The sequence below is a fragment of the Netta rufina genome, assembly GCF_964035555.1.
Source record: "Netta rufina genome assembly, chromosome: 31".
NCBI classification, from domain to species: domain Eukaryota; kingdom Metazoa; phylum Chordata; class Aves; order Anseriformes; family Anatidae; genus Netta; species Netta rufina.
Genome location: NC_140155.1, coordinates 2,516,340 through 2,538,054, shown reverse-complemented (window position 1 = coordinate 2,538,054; position 21,715 = coordinate 2,516,340). Strand labels below are relative to the sequence as shown.

At 48.5% G+C, this 21,715-nt stretch overlaps 1 protein-coding gene across 1 annotated transcript; it reads right to left on the bottom strand.

Annotated features, from left to right (window-relative positions):
- Nucleotides 1–507: 507 nt before the first annotated feature.
- On the bottom strand, nucleotides 508–20,667 carry LOC311220384 (uncharacterized protein; the record flags this gene model as incomplete). Its single annotated transcript, XM_084303892.1, has 20 exons — nucleotides 20,172–20,667; nucleotides 18,532–18,627; nucleotides 17,543–17,773; nucleotides 16,917–16,939; nucleotides 16,701–16,816; nucleotides 15,759–15,791; nucleotides 14,912–15,417; nucleotides 13,107–13,129; nucleotides 11,555–11,978; nucleotides 10,536–10,628; nucleotides 9,522–9,752; nucleotides 9,262–9,284; nucleotides 9,010–9,125; nucleotides 8,297–8,326; nucleotides 7,366–7,953; nucleotides 4,846–4,886; nucleotides 3,628–3,747; nucleotides 3,120–3,142; nucleotides 2,506–2,621; nucleotides 508–1,028 (listed from the first exon to the last, which is right to left on the bottom strand). The coding sequence occupies exons 1-20, from the start codon at nucleotides 20,586–20,588 to the stop codon at nucleotides 508–510; spliced, it is 3,771 nt and encodes a 1,256-aa protein (XP_084160018.1). The 5' UTR covers nucleotides 20,589–20,667.
- Nucleotides 20,668–21,715: the final 1,048 nt, after the last annotated feature.

The following is a 21,715-nucleotide window of genomic DNA, read 5'->3' as shown; positions in this document are numbered from 1 at the left end:
AACTAAAAAGCTCTTGAGATTTGAAATGAGGCCTCAAGGTTTTATACAATACTCCCAAGTGAACAACATATCTTGACTTTTTTATTTAAAAAAAAAAAAAAAAGAGCAAAGTTTGGACCACTTGGTTTGAACATGATCATCTCAGATAGGGACATCTATATTTGATCAAGGAAATCTGATATAAACTTGATATAAATGTGATATAAACGTTGTGAAATTTTGTCTTTCAGCCACTGTGTTTTTTTTTCCCTTTACTCACCATTTTCCACTTTCACACCCCAGGTCCCCTCTGCAGCACTTTTCTTTCTTTTTTTTTTTTTTTTTTTTTTTTTCTTTTTTCCCCACTTTCCTCACCAATATCAACCCCCTAGTCTCATGGGGGTGAAGAACATTTAAAAGCCAAAGTGCCCTCATTTCTTCTGTTCCCTACGGGCCCAAGGGTAGCACAGGAGGCAAGCAGTTGTCCAACGAGGCTATGGAAACTGGGGGGGTGATGATTTGTGTGTCTCAGGGACATAGCCTGAGCTGAGACCTGGCCCCCACCACCCAAAGCCACGGGCGGACCCTCTCCCCAGTGAATGAAGCTCGGGAAAAAATAAATATAAGCCCCCCTTCGTCGGCGTCAAAAAATGCCACCGTCCCTCCAGCATAGTCCAGGTGGATGCTGACCCTCCTGGGCAGCACCCGCAGGGGTAGGAGGGTCACCTTGCGGGTGGTGAGTGCCCGGACCTGTCCCCCCCACTTCTCCACCCCCCAAATCCCCCCTTTGGGGCAGAGGCTGAGTTGTCCCTTCCGAGCGATGGACTCTTTGGCCACCCCAATGGCCCAGTCCCCTTCGTCCCCCACCTCCACCTCCCAGCAGTGCCGGCCAGTGGCGAAGCTCTGGTAGCCCAACACGAAGGGCCAGTAGTCAAATCTCTCGGGGTTATCGGGCAGGTCCTGCCGTCCTTCCCCACGTCTCACGCTCTTTCGGTCCTCGGAGAGGATGAGGTCGGGGTGAGCCGTGTCAGGGTCCAAGGTGATGCTGGCTGTGGGGTGGAGGACAAGGTGTGTGAGGAGCAGGGATGAGGCCCTGAGGATATGGGGGGGGCTACAAAAAAAACATGGACACACTGGAGATAATCAACAAAGGGCTATGAAGAGGATGAAGGAACTTGGGTATCTCTCCTATTCATAGGAGAGGATGAAAACTGAGCCTGCTCAGCCTGGAGAAGAGGAACCCCATCAAGGCCAACCAATCCCTCAAGGGAGGTGCATAGAGGACAGGCCCAAACTCTTCTCAGTGGTGCCCAGTGCCAGGACAAGAAGCAATGGGCACAAACCACAATGCAAGAGGTTCAATCTGAACATCAGAAAGTGCCTCTTCACTGTGCAGACCAAGCACTGGCACAGGTTTCACAGAGAGTTGTGGAGTCTCCAACATTGGAGATCTTCAAAAGCCATCTGGGCATGGTCCTGGGCAACCTACTCTAGGTGGCCCTGCTTGAGTAGGGAGGTAGGACCATATGGACCCAGAGGTGCCTTCCAACCTCAAAAACTCTGTGAGGGGACCAGCAGGACTCAGGCTGGCATCAGAAGGGCAAAAAGTTCCTGAAGCAGAAGGTGAAAGGAGCATGGAGGCCAACACATGCAGGGCTGTACACGAAGCAGAAAGACTGTTTTGAAGCCCCAAACCACCAACAAGACAAGGTGCACAGTGGGTATAGTAATAACGACAGGCTCATGCAGGTATTTCTGCTGACTTTCTGCTGCATTGACCCAAAAGAAATGCTGAGGAGAGAAAAAAAAATTCAAGGAAAGCAATACATGGGATGTAAAACAGCAAAGTCTCGAGTGCTTCATCTCCTAGAGCAAGCACCAACTGTAGGACAAGGCCAGACTGGTTCAGCTAACTCTGTGGTTTAAAAAAGAGCTAAAATCTGAAGACAGGGCTGATGAATGAGGTCAACCCACTTGCCATATTTGTTTCAGGGAAATGGTTAGGTATCAAGGCAAGGGCTCTGCCCTGGGGCAAGCTTCCTTCAGCGTTACACCGAGATTCTGGCTGCAGGGCTAAGAAAACTCGTTTGGTTGCCCCGATTTTTTGTATTCTTCCTTCAGCATCTATTTTTGACCAATTTGGACATGGTTTATGGGTCTAGGCACACCTTTGTCTAACAGGTACGGCTGCTTTAGTTTCTCATGCTCAGCAGAAGGCAATTTGGGGATAGGCAAGGCTGGAGGGGAGCAGAGACAGACAGCAGCCCATCCATGAACATTTTTCAGGAATTGCAACAAAACATATGTAATTAAGAGTGTGGCAAATGAAGCATTAAGTCATGTGGGTCTCAATTTGTCATTTCTTTTGCCCAGGAATAGCTTTTGCTCTTCCATCTCAGGTTCTCTGCAGTATTTATGTTCCCAAAGAGTGCCCAGAATGAGCTACGGGCAGGTCAGCTCTTCCAACTCTTACCAAAATACATCCAATCTGTCATTTTTTTCCCCTCCTATAACCCTTCTCAGTACCTTGAAGCTTCTTCAGGGTTTCCTTCAGAGCACTATTCCTCCACGAGAAATGACAGAATCTCTCTTCTGGCTCTGGAGAAACATTCACTGGCAACTGGAAAGTCACTTTCCCACACCTAGAGAAAAAGCACCACCACAAATTCCAGAGTGATTGTCATAGAGAATGTCATCATTTCAGGAAATCTGATGCCACGAGGAATGAGGTGATGGTGATGCTCATCCCCTTGACAACCCAAACCTCAAGAAAAGCAAAGGCTGAACTTCCTTGCTTGGATTAATTAATTCATTACTTTTTGATAGAGAAAGGCCCTGCTTGGACAGACCAAGTAAGAGAGAAGAGTCAAGCTACTGCAGTGAATTAAAATTAGCCTTTGCCATATGGAGGTTTAATTTTGAGACTAACGCTCCTTTGATCATTTTAACCCCAAAATGGTCAAGAAAGGATCCATTGGGAAGAGCAGATACAAACACATAGCAGTGGTCCCCAAAATACCCTTTCAGACTCTTGCAATTTCCCTGAAGCAGAACATCCAGCAGCCAGTGATGAGTTTTCTCCTCTATGGTCACTGCTTGTTGAAAAACTCAAGAAACAGCTTTTCAGAGAGACCACATACCTGGTAACGAGGCTTTTCGCATCCTAGGGACAGAAGAGAGAAAGAAGAAAGGAAGCTCAGGATGCCGTGTGAGCAATCACAATTCTGTGATTTCTACTTAAATCACAGAACTATTGAATTGTCCAGCTGGGGATGAACCTCCTGGTTCTCTGCTCCAACCCAGTGCATGGAGGAAGGTGAGCCAGCTCAGGTTGCTCATGGCTGTGTCCAAGGAAATTCTGAATGTTCAAGGATGGAGATGCCCCCATGCAAAGGGACCCTCATCCTACACTGGACACATTGGAGAAGAGTCTGGTTTGCTCCATAATCCCACTAAACCATTGCAGATCAGCAGGGCCCCAGGGAGCATTAACAGACATTAACAGCCCCGAGCAACCCCACCCAGGACCCTCTGCCCACTGCCCATGCCAGCAGCTATTTGGGGTCACGTTCCTAAAGATGGGGTCCCCTTCCTAAAGATTTTCCCTTGAAAAAATTTCCCTTCTCTCACCCAGAGGAATTCACTCACCGATTGCTGGCTCTTCTTATCCTGTGTTTTTGTCAGGCTGTCCAGCTGAGAAATCTCCTCCGAGAGCTTGGTGGTGGCTTTTGCTTGCCTCTTCTCAATCTCATTTTTCAGGTCTTCCAGCTGTGAAAGTAAAAAGAGCTCATGTTCTCCTGGGAACCTGCAGCGTACCCAAAATCCAAGCACGGTTTGCCAGGGCTCAGCTTCTCTCCTTCCCTTTTAAGATGCAAACAAAGGAGCAGTGGGATGGGAAATACCACGAGGAACTCATGGAGAGGCATTTGACACAGGAGGAGCTCACCGTTCAGCCTGAATCCCTACCAACTTTTTGCTGAATTCCTGAAGAAATCAGAGGGGTAGAATCAAACTTGAAGCTTAAAAGAAAAAAAAAAAAAGGCAACACAAATTTGGGAGGAAAGATGATCCCTGCTGATAAAAGCCACAATCAGCTTTGCATGAATTTGGGCAGAACGCTCTGATAGTCCTAGGCTTATCAACACAGAAGTGCTGCAAAGGAGCCAAAAATGATCTAAAGAAATGATCCTAAAGATGATATCTTACTGCCCAGGGACTGACAGGTCAGGGAGGCTGACACCTACCAGATCCTCCAGTTTTCTGCACTCCAGGGTAGCTCTCCTTCCTCGGAGACCTTCTCTCGCTTCCTTCAGAAAACCTAATATCCGCCTGAATTTCTTCTGAAGCGAACTAAAAAAACCTGTTGTTTTTATCCCTTTGATGGGGCTGGATCCTTCTCTTCCTGTTCCTCCCCAGTCCTGGGCTCACGAGTGTGTCGAGCCTGCAAGTCTGCTCTTCGCGCCATGTCTCCTGGGCAAGAGGTGGTGACACCCTTGGTCAGACGTGCTGGGAGCATTGGGTTTCTTCCTTGTCAATCTTCCAGCTTCTTATCCCGGGGAGACGTTGAGGGCTATCACCTCGTTGTTTTTGTCATCTTCCTTTTAGGAGGAAACCATCAGCCTTCCCTGGAAAAAGGGCTGGAGGCAGAAGACATTTGGGCTGCCAGGGGGGTGAGGAACTTTTGAGGCTTGGTGGGGGTGTGGGTGGGGAAAACATAAGAAAAACAGGAGGGAGATGTGCAGCCAAAACCTTGGAAGAGGGATTGCAACTGCATGCATGCAAAGGAGCAGTAGTCCAGGTCCTTGGGATGCTTACCATGTCTTTTGCATCCCATTTTTAAGCCATAACATGCCCCCCAAGAAGCACTGCCCTGGCTCTTAGCTCACAGGGAAATATTTCCAAGCAACCTCTAACCCACTGGCTTTGTGTTAAGCTCAGTGGCTAAATACTTATTTTTTTATTATTTATTTTTTATTATTATTTGCATCACTTGGCCGGGTTTGGAGAGGCGAGTCCCATTTCCAGCAAACTATTCCCATCAGGAAGAGCCCCAGGGGAGTCGCTTGCTCCGGGAGCTGAAGGACTGGAAGCAAAAACCCTTCAAGCATTTCCCAGGGAAATGTGGCTTGGGGTGAGCAGCTCGGGTTGCTGCTGCCTTCCCTGCCAGTCTCAGGAGGTGGGTGCAGAGGGGTGAACGGGGGCAATTAATGAGTCATCTCTGTCTGAGCAGGGCTCTTTGGAGGAGAACAGCTCCTCAGCATCAGCAGAGCCTGGGGCACAGCTCCTTTCATCTCCAGATGAGATGCCGAAGGTTGGGCACCCTAAAAAGGGGTCGGCTCTACTTCTCCCTACTGATTAGGGAGCCTGGAAAACCAGCTGGGGTGGAGACCATCCGCATTGCAAATTTCGGCAGCAGAGCGACACCCTGGAAGGGGGTTGGAGCTGGGAGAGGGCTGGATGGAGATCAGAGGCACCGAGGGATTCTGTGGCCCTAAAGTCAGAAGAAAATGGATCTCTACCTCCCAAGTCTTACTGGAACTCGGTGTTTTGTCTCGTGTTTCTCAGCAGCTGCTGCTTCTTAGAGGAGCTTGGTGGGACCGCAGCACCCCAGGGACCACCAGCAACCCACAAGCACGTCCTTGCAGAGCAGACTGAGATCTTTCCCCCTTCTTCACCCAAATTTCTCCTCCGTTCCTTGCTGCAATGACAGCCTGTCATTTCATAACCCTTCTGCCTTTTCTAGCCGGACTTGCTTTGGTTTCAGGATTCAGACACAACACACAGGGTGACAAAGATCACAAATGGCTTCAGACCCCTCCCCGGCAGAGATAAGGGAAAGGGAATGAGATGGGACAAAGAGCAAAAACCTTCAAGGCCATTTGAACTAAAGTCTTTCCCCACAGCACTAATTGTACCAACACTCTCCCTGCTTTTTTATTTTTATTTTTATTTTTATTTTTATTTTTATTTTTATTTTTATTTTTATTTTTATTTTTATTTTTATTTTTATTTTTATTTTTTTATTTTTATTTTTATTTTTATTTTTATTTTTATTTTTATTTTTATTTTTATTTTTATTTTTGTTAATCCTCATGCTTAAGCTCCTGCTCCAACTTCAGGTTTTCTAGCTTTGCAGAAAGCAGATTTTCCATCCTGCAGTGAAATTCTCTGTGCTTCCCAACTGATGGGACCAGGTTATGCATGAAGTTGAAGAACATGGATGAAAGACATCACAGCACAGCAAATATCACTATCAAGATACCAGACATAAATCTGCCCTCATTGGGACCTGTGGGTATGGTGAGATGGGGCTTTGTCATAGTGAGCCCACTCATATCTCACCTGTTATTCTGAGCCTGATGTCATCTGCTCCCTCCCACTCTCTCTTTTGGTTCCTCTTCTTGGTTCTATAATCAATAACCTGTTTTTTATTTCAGAGATGCTGCTTCCTCTTTTGGGTTTCCTTAGAAGAACATCAGTTTTTGAGGGAATCCGTGTAGGTGAGCTAGAGAAAAATGTAAGCACTTGTATTTTGCTTGTTCACTCTGGTTGCTTTTTATAGTTGAGAAACATCTAAACTGGTACAGCTGCAGGAGCCTCCAGTACAATTTATCCCATCTTATTCCTCCTCAACAGCCAACAGGGAGAAATTGGATTTTCTTGGGAGTTATCCAGCAAGGTGATGTGTAATGGTGTGGAAAAGTGCCTTTGAGGTGGGTTTATTCCCTTTCACTGCCTGCAGAGGGGGCTTGAGTGATTGGAAAATGTGGAAAGGTAAGCAAGTTGTCCCCAACCTGTGCCGCTTTTCTTAATTTTTTTGGCTAAAGACAAATCCAGAAAAATACATCCATAGAGAGGCAGAAAATGAAGCGTGCAACACAACTTCTTTTTTTTTTTTTAATTCAAAATAAATATCAGAGATCTAGACAGAGATAGAGACCAGCTCCCCACACCAAACCAGGCATTGCTATTTGTGGCGAAAGGCCACCTCCTTTTGCAGAGCAGACTCTGGATCTGCCTCGCAGCTGATGTTGGAAAGAAAACAATTTGGAAAGAGATATAAATATATATAGGAGGATTCAGTCTGTTAAAGGCAGAATAAATAAGAACATGTTTGAAAGCCCTGGGTGTTCTCCTTTCTCAATCAACCCCTTTGTTTCCTTCATCCCTCATAATGGTTGATCCTTCTTCCTCACTGCTATCTGATGGTGTCCCCATCTCCCCATCCTCACATAGAGGTGCTATCCCAAAGCTCCTGATGGAGAGGGACACGGGGGGCAGAAGCAGCAAGCCCCCTTGGCACGATGGCCCAAGCAACCACAGCAAACAGCTGGCATCACACAGGAGATGTCCCTTTTGTTAAGGATTGATGGACATCTCAAGAACAAATCCGGAGGGGAGACCTGAACCCAACCCAATCCAGAGGGGACATCAGCTGCCCGGTCATGGACTGCTCCTCTGAGGATGAATTTTGGGTGATTTCTTGCAAGCGGGCCCCCATCCCCATCTTGAACCAAGGGAGGACCCTCTCCCCGTTGAACGCAGCCCTGCTATAGACCAAGATAGGAGCATCATCATCCGAGCTGAAAAACGCCACCCGACCCCCTTCGTAGTCCAAGGAGACCCGTATCTTCCTGGGAAGCTGGTTCAGACGCACGTTGGCACGGGGGGATGTCAGGGAGTGATAAGCCTCCAGCGCCCAGATGCCCTCCTTGGGGGTGAGGCTCATGGCTCCCTTCCTCTTCGCGGTCTCTCGGGCCACCCCTATAGCCCAGACGCCCCCCTGTCCCACCTCCACCTCCCAAAAATGCCTCCCTGAGGTGAAGCCCTGGCAGCCCAGCACGCAAGGCTCGAAGTCGAATCTCTCCGGGTTGTCCGGGAGGTCCTGGGGCACCAGTTGGCCCCTGACTTGTTTTCGGTCCTCGGAGAGATGGAGGTTGGGGTGAGCCGTGGCTGGGTCCAGGGTCACGTTGGCTGCAGGAGAAGAGAGAATGAGAGTAATAGAGGTAGAACTTGGCCTTGGGAGAGGCTGGAGATGTTTCTCATGGGGAGAGGACAGCTAGAAATTCACTGGGGGAGATGGGAAAGCACAAATGCTCTTAGGTGTTCCCTCGGCCTGGCCCCCAGAGGGGTGTTTGGCTTTATAGGACCACATCACAGCCCTGGATGCAACCAGGAGCATCACAACATCAGGCTGCCACCCCCCTTCCCTTTCTTCCCCCTTCTCTCCCTGTAGGATCACACTTTTTCCGATTGGGATCTCTTCCACAAGCCATAAACCACCCTCCCACCCCCCTACCAGCCATTATCGACTTACTTGGCTCTTGCAATTTAAACATCAGGCTGTCTAAAAAGGAGAGAGATTTCACAGCATCAGGGTTATGTATCAGGCAAATTGGCTGCAGAGTAGCTTTATTGTTCAGGCTAGGGAGCAAAACAGCCAAAGGGGAGGCAAAACAGCTAAAAGGAAAGGGAAATATTGAGGATGTAGGGGCTTGGCTGTGTAAAATCTCTGGGTTGACTTGCTTGGGTGATGCTGTAAGATCCACACAACTCTCCCAAAGCTGGGGGAGATGAATCTCCTAGCAAGGCTAAACTCATCTCCGAGAGGCACTAGGAGAGCAATTTATCCCCCCATTGTAGCATCCCTCCCTGGCTTTGTACCCACAAGAAGTTTCCCACCAGTTTGGAGGTAAAGGGAACAACTGCACTATCATCTCTATTTGAATTTTTACATGGGACTAGGGAGAGAAACCTCCTCTGAGCATGTTTTTTATTGTTATTATTATATTTATTTATTTATTTATATTATTTTTTATTTTTTATTTTTTTCCTTATCTCTCTTTCCCCACCAATTCATCTTTACCCCAGGAAAAACTTCCAATGTCCTTCTCCTGTTCAGTCTCAGCTGCATTTATTTACAGCAGTTCCTAGGTGGATTTTGCATTAGCAGCCAGCACACAAGAACCCAATTTCTCCCCAATATCAGGCACGGGAAGCAACCTGCCCTCTCCTGACCCTGCTCAGTACCTTGGCATTTCCTCAGCGTGCATCTCACGAGGACATTTTTCTGAAGAAAGTCCTCGAGTCTTCTTTCCAGATGGGGGGAAATCTCCACCGGAGGGTTGAACTTCATCACCTCACAGCTGCAAAGAGGGCAAAAGGGTGGAGATGTGGAGGTAACCTATGTGATATAACTGAAATCTGAACTCAGGATTTGCCCAGGTGGCTTCCAAACCTCTCCAAACATCAGAGTGAAGTGAAAATGAGGAGCCGTGTTACCTTTTCAAGAGTCTTCTGATGTCCTAAAGGTGGGAAGAGAGAGGAAAGACAGTCATGGAAGAGGAACACCACAGACTGATTTTTCTCTCGAAATTTATATATTTTTATGGCAATGCAGTAACAAAGAACAACCCTGCCCATGTGATGATCCCACCTGTAATATGCCAGGGAGCTCACACGGAGCTGAATTTGGACTCCCAAGTCTTAGGGTTTGCTCTAACCCTCCACTTCCCACCAGCCCTGATGCTTTGGGCTCTCACCAGCAGGAATTTGCTTGCCGGCTGCTGGAATTTCCCCTCCATCTCCCAGATCAGGGTGTCGAGATGGGCCATCTCCTCCGAGACCTTCACCACCGCTTCCTCCTGCACCCTGGAGATGGCCCGGTCCAGATCTGCCAGCTGGGTCAGGAGGAGGCGCTCTTGGTCTTTCAAAAATTGGTGCAACTGCTCGAATTCACACACTATTTTCTTCCCTTCGTTTTTGGTTTTCTCCTGCCAGGATGAGAGAGAGAAAACCAAAGGGATAAGAGGGGCAGGAGACCTCTCCATGCAGCAGATGTGCCCACCCCAATATTTACAGATGGCCAAACCTTCCCTCGTGGGTTATTTTTGAGTGTAGTTTCTCTTGATGGGATATTTCTGGAATTAACAGGGTTTGTCTTTACTCAGGCGACAACAACCCCATCCCATTGTGGAAGGAAAACAGCTGGAATTGGAGTTGCCTTGGGTGTGAGGTGGGCAGGGAAGGAGGGAGGGCTATCGAAAAACCTCACCACACCCAAGTAAAACAGATTATTGCTTCAAGGCCATGGGGTTGGTGTCAGGATCCCATGTCCTGGGAGATATTCAGATAATGCAGGGGTGAAATTAACTCCAAAACAAACAAACAAACAAACAGAAAACATCTTGCTGGGAATTTAGGGACCGGGGACAATTTGGGAGGCTCGGCCTGGAAGCAAAACCAAAGGAGGAAATTGGAAAGGAGCTCTGTAAGAAGGAGATTTACAGAATTTAGGAAGAAAAACTCCCAGCCCATGCATCTGTAGGCTCTCTCCTCTCCTGGAGCTCTGTGCCTCCTTGCAGGGGAGCTGCAATGCTATCTCCCCGGCACAGCCTGTTGCGAAACGCCGGCAGATAAACCCAGGCTTGGCTGCCTCCCAGCTCAAGCAGCAAACCCCTCCGCAAGCCAAGGATGCAAGATCCAGCCTCAAAACACACCAGCAAAACCGGGGTTGGGTGGAGAAGGAAAAGAAACCCTCCTCCAGGGCAACCTACCAAGTGCAAGTTTTTCCTTGCTCTGGATTTTCTGCTTTCCAGGTATTTTTCTCTCTCTTCCTTTAAAAGCTGGAGGCGAGCCTGGATTTCTTCCTGTGACAGAATAAAAAACGTAAATGGAAGAGATGGGAAAAATATATATATTTTTTCTACTTAAGCACCTTCCCCCCCTTGCATCAGATGGGGGAGGATTTGTACAGGCACGGAGCTGGGGGATGAGGAAGGTTTGTGAGCAAGCTGTGCTGTTCTGGAATTATTTGCAAAGTAAATGCAACCTGCAAACACCAACCTTGCTGCAAGAACAGCGAAAAAAAATCTTCAAGAGAGCACAACGCCAGCAGAAATCAACAGCTGATGGGAGGCGTGCAAGAGCAAGATAACCACATAGTGAGATTTTGCTCAAAAACACTCCCAGCTTCCCGTAAATGGTGGCTCTGGGGTGCCTGACGCTGTATTTAATAGCCTTTAGTGAACTTGCTTAATGTTTGGTGTGCAAGGAAATGAAAAAAGGTTTGGATCCGGGGAAAAAGAGGAAAGTAGCAGAGAGAAGGGGAAGAGGCAGCAGAAAATTGTTTCTCTGTATGGGAAATTAAAGACACAAGGAGGAGGGGAACAAAAAAGCAGAATTGCCTTGAATAACTGATTTAATCATGGGGAGAAAAAAATGAAGAATTCCTGAGCATTTTCCCTTATTCTGGACGTTACTCATAGTTGGTATTCAGCACCTCTGACTCAACAGCAACGTAGCTTTTTTTTTTAATTTTTTCTTTCTCCACAGCTGTAGGTGAAGGTCAATAAATTGAAGGAGGGATGGGGTGGGAAATCCCCATGGGAACATTGCAAAGAGCCAAAGGTGCCGGTAACAAAACACAAACGGGAAGCCTGTGGGTGACACCCGAAGATCCCCGTTGGCATCTGCACCACGGGGGTGGGTGGATCCATGCAGAGGGCTGCATTTTGCCTTTACCAAGGGAATTTTGGTGCGCTGGGAAAGCTGCGAGCACATCCCAGTGCTTTACCTTGTACTCCTGGGCAGCTTCTTCGGCGGGGAGCACGGTGTGGAGGCGGTGAGCTTGGGAGCGGTCGCACACCATGCAGATGGGCTGCTGGTCCTCCTTGCAGAAGAGCTTCAGAGCCTCCTGGTGCTGCTGGCACCAACCCTCGTGCCCCGCTGCTCCTCTGCCTGCTTGCAAGCTCAGCTGCTGGGCGATTTCGGCGATCTTGGCCAGCTCCCTGCTGGGACGGAAACTTTTGTGCGAAGCCGTCTGCCTGCACTGGGGGCAGGAGAAGTTGGCCTCCAGCCCTTCCCAGCAGCGGGTGATGCATTCCCGGCAGAAGTTGTGGCCGCAGGGGATGGAGACGGGCTCTTGGAAATAGCCCAGACAGATGGAGCAGGAGGCTTCGCCTTGTAGGCTCTCCGAGGGGTTCTGCGAAGCCATGGCTCTGCCTCCGGGAGAGGATCACCGCTCTGCAGGAAGAAGAGGGGCCCCTTCCTCTTTCTGCCGGGGGAGTTTTATCAGGGAAATCCGTCCCCAACCCCAAACACCACCAAACAGGAGAAGGAGGCTGGAGAGGACAAGCACATGCTGGGTTTCCTCCTCACCTCCCCGCGGTTTTGGCTCAGTGCCTTCCTCAGCCAGATGAGGCTTGGCGGAGAGGAGGCTGGAGGGCAGGGCACTGGGATGGGCTGGAGAAGTGGTTGAAAGCTCCTAAAATTTGGGGATCTCAGGGGGTGACCGTGAGTTAAAGGTGGGATCATGCAGCAAAGGTCTTAAACCCACAGGGGGCTGTGTTAGCAAAGTGGTGGGGAGAGGGGAGGCTTTGATTTCCTCCACCAGCACATCTGAGGCTCCTCGTGGGGGACTGGGACCAGGCTGTGGCTCCCCAGTAAGGGGCAGACAGGGACCGGCAACCAAACTGGATGGGAATGAAGCCCAGGACGGGTGGGGAGAAAATTCAGGTTTATCACCTCCCAGTGCAGCAGGGTATGGAGGGTGAGGATGGTGATTTCTCACCCCTTCCTGTTGTGTTAACCAACCTCCCAAGAAAACCAAGAAGAAATACGAAACAGAAAAAGAAAGCACACGGAGCACCAATTCCTCGAAATCACCTGTTTGCTTTTAATTCCCCATCAGTACAAGTTTACAGGAAGCCAGTCATGTAATGACTAAACAATCTTTTTTTTTTTTTTTTCCTGTGCCTTAGGGAAGAAGGTTGAGGTGAGTGCAGCCATCTGCCAAGAACCGTGGGTGGATTTTCTTCCCCTTGAAAGAAGCTGGGAGACAACTAAATATTTTTGAGTTGCTCACAGCATCAAAGAAAAGCCCTCATTCTCCCTTCCTGATAGTCCAGGGTGATTTGTATGTGCTGGGGGACCTTGTGCAAGCTCAAGGGTTTCCATATTGTAGACTTGGTAGAGCACAAAAAAGTCAGCAAAATAGACAACGTGAACACACATCACCCTTGTAGACATTCTTTGATTTGCTTCATTCAGTGTTTGGATCACATAAGGAGCACTGGCCACAGACTTGTTTTGGGATGATGCTTGGTTTTGATAGAAGGACCACCTACCTGCTCAAGTTGTTTTTAATGTCCTAAAAGAGAGAAAAAAAGAGCCTTAGTGTCCTGGAATTCCTCCCCTTGGACTAAAGAGGGCTCCACTCTAATGATGTCCCATTTCTAGTAAGTTTGATATGAAACCAAGAGCTGGAGAACCAGCTGGTGCTCAGCCGGTGCCTTCCCAGCAATTTTGGGGTCTCACCTTCAGGATTCCACATCCTGGCTGCTGGCATTTCCTCTCCATCTCCTCAATCAGTCTGTTCACTCTCAACAGCTCCTCTGGTGAGGGTTTCTTTCCCTGATTTTTGTATTTCCATGTGCAGATTTTCCAGCTGGGACAGGGAACAGGCCTCCTTCTCATCCTGCAACTTGTGCACCTGAGCACATTTGCTGAGAACCTTCTGCTTTTCCTCTTCCGTCCTCTTCTGCCAGGGGAAAGCCAAAACATGTAAAGAACAACAAACAGAGAGAGACAGGAGAGGAGCATCGGGAGTCAATGTAGGTTCATGCACCAGGTGGACTTGGGGAAGACACAGAGCTGATCCCCTTTCCCTGCATCCCTTGAGCATCGCCCACCCACTGGAGAGAGGAGGAGGATGAATTCCCCCTCTCCTGCCCCATCCCCTGCCAAGGAGAAGCTGTGGATGTCCCATCCCTGGAGTTGTTCAAGGCCAGGTTGGATGGGGCCTAGGCCAGCCTGATCTAGTGAGTTGGGACTCAGTTATTTTTAAGGTCCCTTCCAACCCGAGCCATTTTATGATTCTTCTAAGACACTGCCTGAACTAAGATCCAGCCCCTCTCTAGCATGGATTAAGGCAGAATATTTCTGTATATTGCTGGAAAGTAACAGCTATTCTTTCTGGAGCCATCTGGAGAAGAAGAGAATGGGAGACACACATCCCATTTTGACCCTTTTCTAAAAGATGCTGGGCTCCAAAGCCTGTCCTTCAAATCAGTGCAGGCCTGATGACACAAGAGCAGCTCAAGCAGGAGTTTTACAGCCTGTTAGAGCACTTAAAAGAGGTCATGGTGCAGCTGAGACGGGAGACAACCTTGAACTGAAAGGGCTTCTGAGATATTGGGAGTGACAAGACCAGACCAGGCAATTGGAAGGACCTCAGCACCACACCTGTATCTCTATAGAGGTATTGGGGAGGACTTGGAGATCTCTTGGGTGACCCTAAAGGTTCAAGCACACAGCTTTCTGCCCATCCACTGGGTTCCAGAAGAAATTTCTCCCTTTGGGGTGAGGTGGGACTTCAGACTAACACCCCTCAGAGATGCTATGCAAACTGATGGGTTTCAGCTCCAAAGCCTCAAATTATCAACATTATTGCCAATGCTCTGGCGATTTTAGCTTGTGGAAAGTAGCAGTTAAGACACTTAACTCAAGGGAATCCTCTTTTCCTTTCTAGCAACTAAACCAGGAACCAGAGGCAGCTTCTTCAGCCCTGCAGGAATTTCATATCAGAGATCAAGGTTCATCAATGAAACCAGTGTGCCCGGGGCTGTTGCATAGATTATAGGCTCCATTTTGTTGCTCCTCCCAGGCTGATATTCCCTAGTAAAATCTCAGCGAGTACCCAGATATTAAAAAAAAAAATAAATCCAGAGATCTGCCCAGTGTGATGCTTTCTCAACCTGCCGCTCTTGAAATCCCCAGGAATGTGAGATTCAAGGTGGACACCGGGACTTGTTCCCTTCACTTTATTCTCTACCACCCATAGAGCTCTGAAATACAGTGTGGTTTCCCGGATCAAAGCAAAGCCTTCTCCAAAGCACGACGTTTCCATCTTGCTGCCCGTGCTGTCTCAGGGAGCCAGCTGGATCTTGGACTCCCAAACCCAGAAGAAAGGCAGGATTTTCTCTCCATTGAAAGAAGTCGGTGTGAAAGCAAAAGCCAAGGTCTCGTTATCGGCGTCGAAGAAAGCCACGTGTCCCTTGTCGTAATCCAGAGACACCCGGATAGTCCTTGGCCTCCCATTCAGAGGCTGAACTGTTTCGAAGGAGGTGAAGGCTTGAAACCTGTCCCCACAGATGCCAACAGCCCAAATCCCCTGGGAAGGGTCAAGGCTGATCCAACCCTTTCTCCAAGCCGAGTCTCTGGCCACCCCCACAGCCCAAAATCCCCTATTCCCCAGCTGCACTTCCCAGTAGTGCCTCCCCGCCGTGAAGCCTTCATGGCCCAGCACCGAGCAGTAGGTGTCAAATCTCTGCGGGTTGTCGGGCAAATTCTGGGGCGTTTCATCCCATCTGACGCTCCTCCGGTCCTCAGAGAGGACAAGGTGGGGGTTTGCTGTGTCTGGATCCAGAGTCACGTTTGCTGTATGGACAGGATGAATGAGGGAAGAAAAACAGCATGTCAGAAGAAAAGATGATGGCCATTTCTCCCTATCTATGCCCCTTTGTTTTTATTTTATTTTATTTTTCCAGGGATGGAGGCTTGCCCTGACTGAAGCTGTTGGGTAAAGGCTTTCTGCACGATGTATGCCTTGCAGATTTATTTAAAGACTCTAATCATTTGTACTGTTTATAATTCAGACCCAAAGGGAATAGAAATTCCTCTAGGCAACCCACCAGGAAAGTGTAATTTCCCAGCCTTTATCACCTTTTCCCACTTGGGCCCCTTTCACCCCAGTACACTCCCATTCTCCTGAGACTTACCCCACTGCACATCCAGTTCAACCGGGAGACTCTCTAAAAGGAGAGAGGCAGAGAAAAGTGCTGTTATTTTTTTTTCCCCTTTACAGAGGAGAAAGAATGTATTGGAGATAGGTAAATTTGTGGAGGTGCAATTTTTCCCTTGCAAAACAAGTCAAATATCCAGGTGAGCAAGTTCAGCAGGTGAAATGCAAAGAGCTTTTCCTCTCACAGCACTTTGATTGTAGAGATTGAAAGCATAAATACTCAAGAAAATAGATTTATTTCTGGTAATCTATCACGATGGACTTAGGGGTACCAATGGCACAATTAATTGCACCATTAATTGCTGGAAACATATAATCGAAATAAGGTCTTAATTTAATGTGTATCTCTGCTTTTACACTCCTCCATATTCAGCCAGTCTTGGAGACAGCAAGCTGGGCAGGTGGGCCTTCAAACCAAATATAACCATGTTTTTGAGGATATTTCTTAAATTCAGAGTTGATATTTATCAATTCCTACTCAGATATCAGAGTGGGAGGGACTGGAACAGAATTATCTGGACACAGAGAATTGTCTCAAAATAACTAATTCGAGGCTTATTTAAGACCAGCAATCTTTTGCAATGCGTTGACCTTTTTTTTGTGCTGACTCCCTCACGGATGGTTAGACATTACCTACAGCCTGCTTGGTTTGACTAGGACCAGGATCAAGAATGTGATTCATTTCCTTTGTGTAGCCAAAGGGAGGGGCTTGCTCGGTCCTTTGCATTACTCTGCATTTCAGACACATTTGCAAATGCGTCTGGGAAAACAGTCACCCTCCCTCTTCCATCTTCAACCCCAGATAGGAGGGTTATTGAGTAATTCATTGCTAGCATTCCTTAGCTGGGCTTGATGCTGGTAATTGGATGGCGTCCACTTATATCCAGCTGAATCTAGATTTTTTTCCCTTCCTTTGTACCTTTGAATTTCCTCAGGGCTTCCTTCAGAATGATGTTTTTCTGAGATAAATCCTTGAGGCTTTTTTCCACTCGGGGAAACTTCTCCGTCAGATGCTGGAAAGCCCTGGTGTCACACCTGGAAGGAGAAGACTTTTGTATTCCTTCCTCGCCAAATGAGCTATGCAAAAACCCCACTTAGAGAAGTGACACTGTGCTGGGGACAGAGAGCCACATACCTGGTCAAGGCACTCCTGGCATCCTAAAGGAGAGAGAAGATGGGAATTAAACTTTGAGTGATCCTCAGGCCTCTTTATATCTCTTATCTTCCCCAGGAGCTGGTTGCAAATATGCTTTGCTTGCTCTGGATTTTCTTGTGCCAAACACCTTTTCTTGTCCCAAACACCTCCTTGTTTGTGTCCTAGCATTTCCCAAGGTGGTGCCTCCAGGAGTGAAAACGTAACCCTATGCTTCATAATTTAGACTTGGGTTTTCACTAGGATTTATTAATTATTATACTTATTATATAAATATATTAAATATTATTTAATATGAATATTATAAATGTTTGTATTTATTATTTATTGTTATCCCTCTGCAAGGGCGTGCATCCATCTCTCAGGCTTTGCCTGGGGCTGGGAGGAGAAGAAGTTGGTGGACATTTCCAGGATGCTGAGATATTAATTCTGGGGTCCTCCTCCCAGGTCAGAGGTGATGATAGCACAGCTCACACTACATATAATACGTCTACTTTGGGAAACAAGCATCCAAACTACTCAAAATGTCAAGGCGAAGAGACTGGGAGGGGAAAACAAGTGTTGCAAACACCACCCCATATTTTTTCTGCCCGTGTCCTCGCTCTCACCTGCAGGGATTTATTCTCCGGCTGGGGGTTCATCCCTTCCAGCTCCCGGATGAGGTTGCCCAGGTGGGAGATCTCGGCAGAGATCCTCCTGTCGTTCTCACTCTGGGTCTGCACTATCTCCTTCTCGGTGTCCTCCAGCCACATCAGGAGGAGCCGTTCCTGCTCATCCTGGAACTGGTGCAGCTGCTTGAACACCGACATGATTTTCCACCTCTCGGCTCTCGCCTGCTGCTGCAAGGAACAAATTGGAAGGGATGAGAACAGGAGACACCCGAGACCTAGAAAACCTGGCTAAATAAAACAGGAGCTCCTCGTTGGCCATGAGGTTAATCTGAGTCCACAGCAAAAAGCTCTGGGTGTCCTTCAAGCTTTATGCAACGCCCCGTGGAGTCATAAAGCACTCGTGTCCCTTTGGGTTGTTTTTATTTCTCGGCTGTTTTCATTTCTCAGCTGGAGAAACACGAGGGCAGCGTTGCGCCGTGTTTTTCCTGCAGCCTGGACATCAGGCATCATTGCATTCAGTGTTTGATTTCAGGAGTGTTTGATGGGGCAAACCCTACCCGGGTGCCTGGGCACCCTAAACCCAGGGTCACCACCTTCACGAGCAGCCCCATGGATCTGGTGCATCTATGGGGCTGGAGTGGTTGCTGCACCATCCCTCCAGAGCATCATCCCATCTCCTCGGCCTGAAAATCCACCCAGGGGGACTCTCACACCCATCCATCCTCCGTCTGCCCCTGAGAAGCAGCTCAGCTAAGCTGCAAGCGCCTCCCGTTACCAATTCGGAAACCCCCTTGCTCCCCACCTGCATTTTGTGGCTGCTGATTTCCCCTCGAGAAGCAGCCGTGGTTCACCCACGGGTGCCTTGCTGAGACGGAGCGAGGCCTGGAGGTGTTTTCCTCCTCCTCACCTCCGTGCTGTGAATTTATTTACCCTATACCAGACCCTCAGAAGTCACCTCCGTGCATGCAGCGGAGGTGAGGACCTACCAAATGCTTCTGGCTTCTCTTCTCCCCCATCGCTTTTAATCCTTGGAGTCTCTCTCTTTCATCCTTGAGGCTCTTCAGTTTGCTTTGGATATGTTCCTGGGAATTAAAAAAAAAAAATCATAACAATCTGCAAGCTGGTGGAGAGAGGGATGCATGGCTCGAATGCTTTTCTAGCTAATTCCTGATGAATTTGTGCACAAGGCCATCAGAAGTTGGAAATATTTATACATCCTTCACTCTTCACCCCCAGACCTTTTCTACAAAGCACCTTGCAAATGAAGAGTGAAATAAAGGCAATATTTAATTTTGCAGCTTCATTCACACCCCAACTCTGATCCTTGCCAGTTCCTTCTCCCATGATATTTATGGCCTGTTATTTTCTGCATTTCCTGCAATCAGTTCTGCCTCGGTTGGTCATTTTTCCCCTAACCAGGTCCCTTGAGTTGCTGCCTCATCACCGTTACCTCCCATAATCTGCAGAATCAGTGTTTCTGCCCAAACTTGTCACCTTCAGCTGCTTCTACAGTCCGTGAAATAATGCAACATGAATACTGAGTGATGGATATTGTCCCCAGAGTTTGTTTGTAAGAGGCGATGGGAGTACACCTTAGAAATTCCTGTTTTTTTAATTGCACACTTAAAAGATGCTCCAATGAGAAATGCCAGTGGATGGTTGCACTGCACACAACCCACTAATTTTTATTTTTTTTTTTAAATCAGCTTATTTTCCCCTTCCTGCCCCTCATTTCTTCTTTTCTCAGCCCTGTTTTGTGCTCATGGTGTGACTAACGCCACCTTTCACCTCCCCATTCCCAGTCATTTCCTCTGCTGTGGGCAGGACGAAATGTCACCGAGCTTCCTCCACTCAGGCAGGGACTTCTCCTCCTCCTCCTCCTCACTCTCTCCTCCCTGCAGGGAGCTGCAAAGCCTCCCGGCACCGTTGTGGTTATCCTGAGACGGTTGCTCAGAAAGAAATTCCTTCTCCTTTTGGGTTAACGGGTTGATTTGCAGCGGAAAGGACAACTCATCTGGGATTTCCAAGGCGGTTCTTGCACAAAAACTGAACAGAGTGTGCAAAAGTGAGGTCCAGCTCTGCTAATTTGGGTATCCCGGGTATGAGCTACCAGCCTAAGCTTCCTTTGTAGTCCCTGGAGATGGTGAGAGTAAATAAATTGGCGGTTTTCTGTAAAGGGGGTGCAGGGTGGAAAGTTTAAGATGAAATCTCCCTTTTGGAGGTCCGGGTGAAAATCAGGCTTCACCCAACCCTTGCTGCCTAGGAGGAGATTTTGGAGGATGAGACCCAGCACCCCACCACCTCCACTCCCTCCTGAGTGTCCCCAAACCAGGCTGTGCCCAGCACCACGCATCTGGGAGCCTGTGGGGTGGGGTGGTTGAGTTAGGTGCAGGCTGGAGCTTTTTGGGATGGGTTTTGGGGCTGCAAAGAGCCCCTGATCCAACTGGATGATCTTCTAGCTCTGCCCTACTTTATCCTGAATCTTGGGAAATCCTAAGTGGGCATCCTTTGCCGTATCCTTGAGAAGGTGGGGAAGCCCCCAGGGAGTGGTCCTCAATCTTTAATGGACCAAAAGAAAAAAAAGGGGGGGGAAAACGAGAGGAGCAAAGCATTGGAGGTCTCTTACTTTGCACTCCTGGGCAGCTTCTTCAATGGGGGCCACGGTGTGAGCACGATGAGCCTGGGACCGGTCGCAGACCACGCAGATGGCCGTCTGGTCCTCCTGGCAGAAGAGCTTGAGCGGCTCCTGGTGCTTCGGGCACACGCCGCCCGCTCGCGCCGCGTCGCCCACCCTCGAGATCAGCTTCTTGGCGATCTCCGCCAGGTTCCTCAGCTCCCGGTTTGGCCGAAATTTTCTCTTTTGGGCTATCCCACGGCACTGAGGGCAGGCGAACCTCCGGTCCGATTTGCCCGAGCATCGCGTGATGCAGTCGCGGCAGAAGCTGTGCCCGCAGTTGATGGAGACGGGGTCGCTGAAATAATCCAGGCAGATGGAGCAGGATGCTTCTTTCTGCAGGCTCTCCAGCGGGTCGCACTCGGCCATGGCTGCTTGGGAGAAGAATGACACGGTTACTTTCGCTTCATTGAATATATATTTTTTTTTTTTCAGCAGCGGCCGGGAGTTTCCCTCTGGCTTTGCTTTCAGAAATGGGAGGTCTTGTTTGAAAAGTGCAGCGTAAAAGGAAGGAGGGGCGGGGGAAAGGGGAAATTCGAGCTGTTTTGCAACACCCTCTGAAACCTGAGTCACTCCAAAAAGGCTTTCAAGGTCAAAGCCTTGCTGCTGCAGAAAGAGAAGTGCATCGTCCTGACCTGTGGCCTCTGAGCCGTGAAATATTTGGGTGGGAGCACCAGGAACAACTTGCGGGTGCCACCACTTTCCCCCGGCATCTCTGTCCAGCTATAACGCAAACCTGCAGACTGCAGGAAAATAAAAACACAAAAAAACACACAAGAAAACCCTTTCCTTTCTCTTTTTTTCTGAGGTCTTTTTCACCCCAAGCTCCCTAATTCCATAGCTCTGCATCCTCAGCACTCATTTGGGAGCAGATCTCAGCCCACAGGAGGGCAGGATGCAACCACGCCGACACCGGGACCAGGAATAAACCCTGCCGAAGGGTTTCCAGCCAAGCCTTGGTGTAATTTTAAAGTATAAAAACCTAAATCAGGTTAAATCCCTGTGATATACTGGCGTGTCGTCGTGCATCTCTTATCTTGCTTGCGCCAAGGAGATGCTGCTCCGATGGCTCTGCTTTCTTCGTGGCTGCAGCCTTTCTGCCTGTGGCTCCCCAGAAGTGATTCAACGGAGGAAATGAATCACACAGTGTTATATAAAAAAAAAAAAAATACCAAAAATGAGCTAATTGCTTCAGACGACCTCGGTGAGATAAGTCACGGTGCGCTCGGGTCACCGCGGCCGTTTCCTGCCTGAGGTTGGGCACCAAGATCGGATCCATCCTGCAAAGGGTTCTGCTGAGATGCTTTTATAGACCCTTCCTCCAATGATGAGCAATTTTCCTCTTTGGGGGATTTTTTTTCCCCATGTCAGGCTTGCAGAAAATGCTCCTGTGTTCGGGCATGGTGTTTGCATCCCGTTAGCTGCTAAAAATCCCGTTCATCCTCTACCCACCCATGAGCTGCTGTCCATTGATGCACTGCTGTGACCTTCATCAA